This window comes from Scylla paramamosain, chromosome 19 (genome assembly GCF_035594125.1).
Source record: "Scylla paramamosain isolate STU-SP2022 chromosome 19, ASM3559412v1, whole genome shotgun sequence".
NCBI classification, from domain to species: domain Eukaryota; kingdom Metazoa; phylum Arthropoda; class Malacostraca; order Decapoda; family Portunidae; genus Scylla; species Scylla paramamosain.
Genome location: NC_087169.1, coordinates 20,192,764 through 20,203,193, shown reverse-complemented (window position 1 = coordinate 20,203,193; position 10,430 = coordinate 20,192,764). Strand labels below are relative to the sequence as shown.

The 10,430-nt window shown below is 40.7% G+C and overlaps 1 protein-coding gene across 1 annotated transcript; it reads right to left on the bottom strand.

The window, feature by feature from the left end:
- Positions 1-220: 220 nt before the first annotated feature.
- Positions 221-8,793, bottom strand: LOC135109844 (inner centromere protein A-like). Its single transcript, XM_064021599.1, has 7 exons — positions 8,098-8,793; positions 6,349-6,437; positions 5,957-6,100; positions 5,521-5,682; positions 5,196-5,346; positions 4,890-5,046; positions 221-4,407 (listed from the first exon to the last, which is right to left on the bottom strand). Exons 1-7 carry the CDS (start codon positions 8,153-8,155, stop codon positions 3,282-3,284), a joined length of 1,887 nt encoding a protein of 628 aa, XP_063877669.1. The 5' UTR covers positions 8,156-8,793; the 3' UTR covers positions 221-3,281.
- Positions 8,794-10,430: the final 1,637 nt, after the last annotated feature.

The window sequence follows — 10,430 nt, the reverse complement described above, 5'->3', positions numbered from 1 at the left end:
TGTGACGTGTCCTTTTTAGTGGCGTCTCTTGTTTTGTCCTTTTTTGTGTTGGCTCTATTGCTTTGTCCCTTTTCATTTCACTCAATGTGTGTGTGTGTGTGTGTGTGTGTGTGTGTCCTAGCATAGCTAAGAGGTAATGGTATCTTTAGGTCGGATCATCCTGTACATTTTTTTTTTTTTAATATATATATACATCAAGTGGACCTTCAAACCAAGCATATAAACATTATTTATTTTATTAAATATTTACCTATGTACATAACGAGTCCAATTATGCATAAATTTGTACCTAAAATTTCCAATAATGATGTGTAAGTAGTCACAGACACTCCCACCACCTTTGTGCCAGTAATGTCCCTCATCATGTCCTCTGTATAACACACTTAACAAGATTTGTGCACATATTTAACAATACTTCCACTAAGACACCCCTCTTTGGACACAGTGCCTAGGATCTCCTCAGACAACACCCTTTCTGCTTTGCACTCAAACTTGGTGACACTTACAGAGCATTGACTGATTAGTACTACATTCTGAATCAAAGCATTACTGATATGAAATGAATAGCACACCAATATGTTGCAATAAGCCAAACACTGCAGCCCACCTGAGGTCTAATTAATAACACTGTTCCTAAGTCTTTCATTTTTCACTATAAGCAGAAAGAAAACTTACTGTTCTGCAAGGTCTTGGCAAAATCATGTCTAAACTATCATGGAAACGAACCAGGACTGCTGAGTACAGTATGCTTTTTTAAACATAATTTTCATTCTTAATACAAGAAATGCTCAAGGTTTTTTGTTTGGTTGACATTTCATGATAGCAGGACTAATGGTTAGCAGTGTTTCTTATTATAACATAACTAACAACATTCATCTACATAACATTAACATCCTGAATGATCAAGTGTCACTCCTATGATGCCCCACTTGTTACCTGATGAGGAAAAATTGCTACATCATTTTGTCTAAAGCATGGATACTTCACAGTTACAATCAACACCCGTTTTTGTGTTTGATGTTACAAGACTAAATACTGAGTTGACCAGATGTGTGTGCGGTCAGTACCCTTATCAGTACAGTCTAAATAAAGTAGCACTATCATGCCAGGAGGGTGCACATGAGTGGATCATAGCTAGTCACAAAAACAAAAGGTTCTATACACACACACACTAAAGAAATTTCAGGTTTCATAAAACTGCAGTATAATAACACACCACTGCAAATAATCTTTTTGAAATATATGATTCATAGATTCACTCAACAAATAAAGCTGATCTCTATCATGAGAATAACTATGAAGCTACACACCATAACAAAAGATGGGCTTTGCCCCATCACTTAAAATATTCTATACATTTGAACTAGTCTCACTATAGTAGTTATCTTAATCTGGCATAGTATCACAATCCAACCTGCAATACTGAATGAGAATGCAGTATACTTCAACAATGATACAAAACATTGAGAAGCTAGAGCAAAAATAAGCTGGTGATACTTTTACTCAAGAAATAAATAACATGTCTTAGTGACACTCTTCTTCACAGAAGACGCCATGCTGCTGAGTACAGCAATGTGGCTGTCTGGACTAAGCAGGTCATGGACCACTGATGTGCTTTAAATAACAAATCAGAGCATCAAAAAACATCACCTACAACTGTCAAATTATTCCCTGTGGATGGCAAAACCATTCACTTCCAACAGCAGTTATTCTAACAGTGTCTGTCAGATGGTACAATTCAAACATGCTCAGTGTAATTGTCTAACCAACACACCACACACTTCATGGTGGGAAACAGATCAGTAGCCAATAGTATATGTAACACCCCTTTCCCTAGCATGTCTGAGATGCATCACCACAAACACATCCTGGAAGTGTCTAAAGACATCCCAGTCAGCCTAGACACAATCATGAACAGTCCTATCCAAGAAGAGCTTAACATGAAAACAGAGGGTGTCAGTGCACAAGCCTGGCTATTAGCCTGGTGTTACAGAAAGACACTGCACACAACATTCAATGTAAAGTTTTTCTCTGGACCCCAAAGTTTTTCAGTTAAGCTTGGACAAGGCAGCTGACAAGTTTCCAGGCACTGCCCATAAGCCTGTCATATATTGCGTAAAAGAAATTTATTTGGATGTATACAAATGATATCTGGGCTTTACCTGAGCTGGACTTTTTGTAAACAATGAACTTGGACACGGCCATTTCATCAATAATACCTTCACCACACGAGTTATAACAGTGTTTCTAGGAGAGGGAAATTAAATTACAGGCATCTAAAATACTATTAAATATTGTTCTTGGCCCTTGGTGTCACTTCTTCAGTTCACTGTGGCTTTAGAAGCAACACAGCACTGAAGACATCACTCCAAGGGGCACCACCACATCAGTGCCTGTCAAAGCATTGCCTCCGAATGGGATGGTGCAGTTATCTACAAAATGACACTCAAGATCAATAGAATATGAAATAAAAACAGTAGATGCATATTGGTACCATGTCTATATGCAATGTATAGTTTAGTGTTATTGCAAACATGGATGTTTTGGTTGGCTGTACTGTACACATGTGGAGGGCATTGTGTCCCATGCTGTCATCAACAGAAGGCTTATCTTCTGAAATGAATCAGTGTTCCCATGAGAGGCACATTCGTGGAGGGGGAGAGTATGACACGTTTCTGGGCAACAATATATATATTTTTTAGCATATAAAACAATATAAATATAAAAACAGTACCAAAGGTAATTTCCTAAAGCAACACAAACATTATTAACATTGAATAACTAAGACTAGTGACTAGATCATTAGTTGAGTAATAAATGCAGTTAAATTAGTATCATATTTATGTGACACCTTCCCCCATGGATGACCACAACTAGTTACATTCCTGTCCACACACACCCTAATCTCCCATGTACTCCAGCACTGTCCTATCACTGGTGGTCTTCCTCTTGCACCTCCTACACCTTCTCCGCTTCTTCCTCTATTCATACTATTTTTTTACATTCCTTTGAGCACTGAACTCTTACTCTACATGGATGAAGATCAACCAACCACTTAACAGTGATTTCCCTCAAGCACCACCATACTAGTTTTTGTTTGTCTGCAAGTTCTGCCTTCTGCACACAATTAACAAGCATCTATAGGTCATTCTTAATAGAAATGCAAAAATAACTAAATCTATATAGAACAAGGGTATTTAGCAAACGAGTATTTACAAATCATCTTTGGTAGCAATACAAATAAACCATTAATATATAAGCTTAAGCTATCTGGCTACAGCTCAAAACTCAAGTGGCTTCACCTTTGCTGCAACTGCAGCATAGCTAAAGCCACCATTATTGTTTGGTTCCTTCAAGCTCTTTCCCTCCACCACATTACAGGTGTATGATATTGGTCCAGAGAAGTACGAGTCATTGTTCCCTGTCGACAGGATGTCTGAGCACATCTGTAGCTCTGGCACTGAGTTCACTTCATGCCGCATTCCATTAATTGCATGGGAAATGCCACTGTACACAGGCTCAGTGTTTGTTGGACTACTAACACTGCTTTCACTTAAACTGTCTTTAGGTACATGGTTAGGAATAACACTGCCTGCCCACGACACACCAGGCGCCACCACATTTATTGCCGGCACTGACACCGGACTAGTCACACTGTACACACTGATAGCAGGGGAGGTGGAGGAGGCAGCAGAAGTGATGGGAGAGAGCTGGCCATTTTCCTTCACTTCACTGGAGAGCTCCTGCTCAGTGGATGTGGTGGTGGTGACTGAGGCAGAAGTGGGCTGGGAGCAAGACACTACAGGCAAGCTCTTGGGTCTGGAGCTTTTACCTGCACCCTTGACCTTGTTTGTGTTATCCACACTGCCATCAATCTGTTTGCTGGTGCCCTCACTCAGTGCTAGTGAGTGGAAGTGCTGAAGTTGGTCCTGCAGCAAGACTATCACCCCAGGGATCTGCTCTGTGTTCCTGGGCGGAGTGATGGACAACTTGCTGAACTTCAGGAGCACATCAGGTGTGTGTGGCAACTCTTTTGTGCGATTTGCCAGCTTCTGTTCCCTCCTCACCTTGGCCTTCTCTCGCTTGCTCACTTTGGTCAAGGCATTCTCATCCTTGGGTTTACAATAGTAAGCACCAGATGACTCAGGAGGCACCATGTTCTTACACTTTGAGGGAAAGCTGAATGCCTCTGTAGAGCTGCATGAGGGGAAAGGTGGGGGTGGCTGGGAGGGAGTGGTGGCAGGAGTGAGGCTGGGAGTGCTGAAGCTTGAGTGCCGGGACGTGATGGAGGCTGGGGTGCTGGGGGTGGGAGTGCTGCCGTTCACACTGGACTGCAGATAACTGATGAGGAGTCGACAAAGGTTCTTCTCCTCCTCATATGGTTCTCGGCTTGCTTCATATTCCTCCCTGAAGAGTTAATAAAACTGCCACTCATAAAGGTTCTAAACTGCCTTCCTGTTTTTAACAACTAAAACTATGAAAGCAGGATGTGAAACTGAGCACAATGAAGAAGTGATAAGGACAAAACAGACTGTAGTGGTTTGGGTCACTGGATTAAAAATTTTGAGTATGATCAACTGGAATAAACTAAATGCATATTTTCTGAAGAGGAATCTCAAAAGTTGCACATAACCATGCATACTCAAACTGGCATTCAGCCATCAAGTTGCTAAGGTTCACTTGCAAAACCATGAATGCTGCCTTTCAAAAACAATGATGACGACATTAATACTCCTTCCTTATATGAATATTATTCATATATATATATATATATATTCCTTATATTAATACTCCTTCCCTTGCCCAACTATCTGCATAAAAAGGCAAAACTGGCTGAATACACCTAGAGGCAGCAACATAATACATTCAGTATGTTGCTGGTGCCTTACCACAGCTTCCGTTTCTCCTCCTGCCGTTCCCGTATTTGTTCCTGCCGCAATCGCTTTTTCTCCTCATAACGCTTATTGCGCGCTGCCTTCAGCTTCCGCTGCTGAGCTGTCCACTCCTGCTCTAGCTTAGGCCGCAACTGCCGCAGCTGGTCAACGGCTAGACAGACAAAGGGACAGAATCCAGATGATTCATGGCAAAAGTGGGGAAATAATTTTTATAAAGGGAAAGTTTGGAAAACTGCTCAACAATATCCTCATCTCTATACCAAGGTGGCACTACTCTACAATGCCTCCTTGATTTCTTACATTTTCTATTGGCAGAAATGTCCCCACGCAGAACTGCTACTTCCTTCTTAATTTCATCCTCCTTAGCATAAAGAGCCCTGATCTTGGAGTAATTGTTGTTTCTCTCCTCTATCAGTCTAGTTCGTTCTGCACGGTACTTTTTGTTCTCAACCTAAAACAAAGAAAAATGGAATAAGTACAAATTCCATATTACAACAGACTCAATTTTATACTCTTTGGCATCTATGTCATCTCTTTTTATCTTGTGAATCTGTTACTCTTCCAACACCTCAGTATTAACAGCAGTCTATGGCACACAACAAGCATCTGAGAAACAAAGCCTCACCTGTTTGGCCTCGTACTCCCGGAGGGTGCGGATGGACTTCTGGAGCATTGAGATCTCATCAAGGATCTTCTGTTCCTCCCTGGGCTTGAAGTTGTTGTTGCGCAGCTGGTACTCAAGGCGCTCTATGTTATCAAGGATCTGCTTCACATTGTGGTACCTCAGCTGTGGGGTGAATGGTGGTCAGCAATGGACAGAGCTGGTTGGTATTTGCTCCTATCCCTCTGAGGGGGCAGAAATTCTTAGAAACAGTCATTGTATATGAACATAAACAGATGGACCAAAATAATTTCTTGCTAGAACACTGATGATGGCTATGTATATATGACACTTGTATTCAAATCATGGATAAATATGTGGTACAATTTAGCTGGCGACGAAGAAACCATGTATGAACACACACACACACACACACACACACACACACACACACACACACCTTCTGTTTCAGATGGGTGACTTCCTCAGATACAGCATTGATGGCCTTGTTACAGGTGTTGATTTCTTCCTGCAGGGTATTCTTGACCTGTGCCAGTGGCTCCTTGCTCTCACGCACTGTCTTCAGGGTGTCCATCAGGCGGGTCTGTCCACGATTATATAAGTATTAAGCTCATAATAAATTAAATATATAAAATTATCCAAAAAACAGAGCTAAACTTAAACTAAACATTTTAATTTAGTTTTCCTTAAGCAGTTTTATATCGCTGCACATGAACAATTATCATACTGCTTCAAGCATTATCAAAAGTAATTAAATTACATTAAAAAAAAAAAAAGACATGAAACAAATTTATGAGGTTACAATAAGGTGAAATGTAACTCATTACTCACCAGTTCACCTGACTTGGCATGTATGAAGGCCTGATGAGTCTCCATCTTATCAGTGAACTCTGCCTGTGTCATCTGAGACTCTGTCATCTCTGGAAAGTAGAGGATATTGGTTAGACACTCTATGAAGGTTGCTACCTTGATCTGTGAGGACCAGATCAATTCACAAAGGTCACTGCAACATGAGTCAGATACTGCATGCTAGTGTACTTGTCTTTGTGCTGCAAGTTCAATGCTCATACCAATCATCTTAATCATATAGATTTTTATTCAATAGAACTGTCATGATATGGTGAAAACTTGGTTCCTTTCATATTAAGTTTGACAGTCTTTTGTATGACTCACATTCAGTTATGGTAAGCAAACAATAAACGTTCATGAACATGATATATTCCGACACTGAAGCCAAAAGTCATCACCCTAATTCTGAGTTTTGATATGATCACTTGTTTATCATACATTACTGTTTAGGTAGACTGATTAGTTAATATATATATATATATATATATATATATATATATATATATATATATATATATATATATATATATATATATATATATATATATTTCCTGCAGACTTGCATATATGTAATGGTTGCATAATATTATTTTATTTCAATGTTATAAACAGTTAAGTTTTTGTTTGTTTTTTAAGCATCTTTCCTCCAGACTTTCATCTGTGTAATAGTTGCACAATATTATGTTATTTCAAAATTACAAACAATTAAAGTTCGATTTTTGTTTTTTTCCTCTAGACCTTCACCTGTGAAATGATTGCATATTATGCAATTTCAACCATATAAACATACTGCAAGTCACTACAGTCATTTCTTCTTTTCAATTAACTCTGTCAACTCAACAGGATGACCCTGATGTTGCATCATGTCAAGGGCTACGGCCATGTTGAAGAGATAAGACCATTTTCACACATATGGATGCTGACATGTTTCTGACTTTCTCTGATACACTGATCCACCCCCACATGAACCACTGATATCCATACTTGATTCTTTACTCTTGAAGGTCACTGATACAGAAATAGCAAAAGAAAGTCACAACGGTTGTCTGAAGGAGTAATCATGTGAAGCACTGGGTCTTAATAAAAATGGTGACAAGAGTATAAGAAGAGCATCTAACTGAAACTTATCCTTGAAAATGTCAATCACATCAGTTCTTCAAACTTGTCATTACGCATACCATGTCACAGGGGGGCGTCGCCTGAACCTGTGATCAAACTTCTTGACAAGTGGTATCGATAAGGGCGTCATCAGCTTTGAATATCAGCGTGCCAACATAAAGAGATACACAAATCACTCCTCTACGCAATTAACCTGTCATTAAGGTAAACGACCATTAAACAATGCTGATACCACATACGTAAGTTATGAGCCCCGCTAAGTACTAGTGGAATGAAACCTGTGTGGAAGGAGATACAAACAGGAATAAATAACTGAAGCAGGAAATATATTATGGTATCATTTAGCAAGAGTCGAATGCGAGCAGGCTTATCATTCCTCCTACCATCATTGTCATTAGTGATATGCAACAGAGAGGTCACAAGGCACATTATCCCACACACGTCATACACTGAAAGCAATGGTAGGGCGGCGAGTGTGCGCCAGTGAGGCGAGTGGCATATGACGATGTTTTAAGTATGACGCATCCCAAGTGCCTGTCTGACTCATTCCATAAACGTGCCTATTCCCTCTTTACTCTTACTGTATGAGGAACAAAAGCCGCCCAAACTCACCTCCACCGTCCTCTGGTTTCGTCTCCGTCTTTTCCATGGTGGTTTTAGCCGTGGTCATGCCGAATGCTGAGATATTAAGCGAGGAGTGGAGCAGCCAGCCGCCCTTATTAGGCAGGCGCACGCTCTGTCCGATTCCTTGAATTGCCTAACGAGTTTTTTCCGACTTCGCGATCTTTTGGTATCAAGTTAAGTCCTGGAGAATGTTTTGCTGTCCTCTTCGTATCCTCTTGCCGCCTTCACCCGTTGTCCTGAGGTGTTTCAAAAGTGAATTACTAGCGCTGAAGAAGAAGTGTCATCTCAACTTCCATCAATCTTACTATCTTGATAATCTCTTATTCTTCTGCTGGCTTCAGTTATTGCTTAAACTTCTGGCATGTCTTTCACGTAATATTGCATCACTGATGGCATACTACATAGCCAAAGGTAAGGCGCTATGTACCATGCACTGCTCTGCATGTCAGTACAGAGCATTCTTTGTCACGTCAATTCATGCTGCAGGTGTTTCTTGCCATTACCACGCCATAATATATCACTTCAACAATAAAGTACACTCCGAAGAATAGATTTGCACACATTTATCCCTCCGTGAGTAGCGTATGATCCGTCTTGGAGTACAGTTGAAAGTTGTCTGGCCAGATAAGAGAGCGGCGGGGCGAGCATCCTACCTCGCTCATCTAACATGGTGCAATACGTTCCATAGTGATAGGACACGTTTTCACTGGTGATGTGTCTTCCCCCGTGTATTATATGGTCCTGCCCACCACATGACATAATATGGTCCCGTGTTCTCAATGGTTTTGCTCTCTCACCACGACTATTTTCAAAGGTTACAGAGGTGATTAGCCGTTTCTGTATTAATTCAACTAGAGCCTTCTGAATGTAGTCGAGACAGAAACGTTTCAAAATATAGTCCATGATATGACGTATGAATGGATGTAACAGAGCAGCTCTCATGTAATGCATCCAACTGAAACTATTAAAACTATTAGGGTGTGGATGGGTTATCTTTTGCTTACTACACGTAATCTTCACTTTCTATTACCAGGAAATCCCACAAGCGGGTTGAGGACTGATGACCTTTGAGTCTTGCATCATGTGTGTATGTGTGTGTGTGTGTGTGTGTCAACAAACAATTAACTCTGGAGGGAAAAGGCTGATAAGATAAGTAGTATACCTAAGATAGACTTTCATCGATTTTATGAGGCATTAGAACATTTGGGATACCTAGCTCGTTGGTGACATGCTATTCTAATGTTTATTTATTTATTTTTTTTTTTTATGTAGGAAGAACACTGGCCAAGGGCAACAAAAATCTAATACAAAAAATGCCCACTGAAATGCCAGTCCCATAAAAGGGTCAAAGTAGTGGTCAAAAATTGATGAATAAGTGTCTTGAAACCTCCCTCTTGAAGGAATCCAAGTCATAGGAAGGTTGAAATACAGAAACAGGCAGGGAGTTCCAGAGTTTACCAGAGAAAGGGATGAATGATTGAGAATTCTGGTTAACTCTTGCGTTAGAGAGGTGGACAGAATAGGGGTGAGAGAAAGAAGAGTCTTGTGCAGCGAGGCCGCGGAAGGAGAGGAGGCATGCAGTTAGCAAGATCAGAAGAGCAGTTAGCATGAAAATAGCCGTAGAAGACAGTTAGATATGCAACGTTGCGGCGGTGAGAGAGAGGCTGAAGACAGTCAGTTAGAGGAGAGGAGTTGATGAGACGAAAAACTTTTGATTCCACCCTGTCTAGAAGAGCAGTATGAGTGGAACCCCCCCAGACATGTGAAGCATACTCCATACATGGACGGATAAGGCCCTTGTACTGAGTTAGCAGCTTGGGGGTGAGAAAAACTGGCGGAAACATCTCAGAACACCTAACTTCATAAAAGCTGTTTTAGCTAGAGATGAGATGTGAAGTTTCCAGTTCAGATTATAAGTAAAGGACAGACCAAGGATGTTCAGTGTAGAAGAGGGGGACAGTTGAGTGTCATTGAAGAAGAGGGGATAGTTGTCTGGAAGGTTGTGTCGAGTTGATAGATGGAGGAATTGAGTTTTTGAGGCATTGAACAATACCAAGTTTGCTCTGCTCCAATCAGAAATTTTAGGAAGATCAGAAGTCAAGCGTTCTGTGGCTTCCCTGCGTGATATGTTTACCTCCTGAAGGGTTGGACGTCTATGAAAAGACGTGGAAAAGTGCAGGGTGGTATCATCAGCGTAGGAGTGGATAGGACAAGAAGTTTGGTTTAGAAGATCATTAATGAATAATGAGAAGAGAGTGGGTGACAGGACAGAACCCTGAGGAACACCACTGTTAATAGATTTAGGAGAAGAACAGTGACCG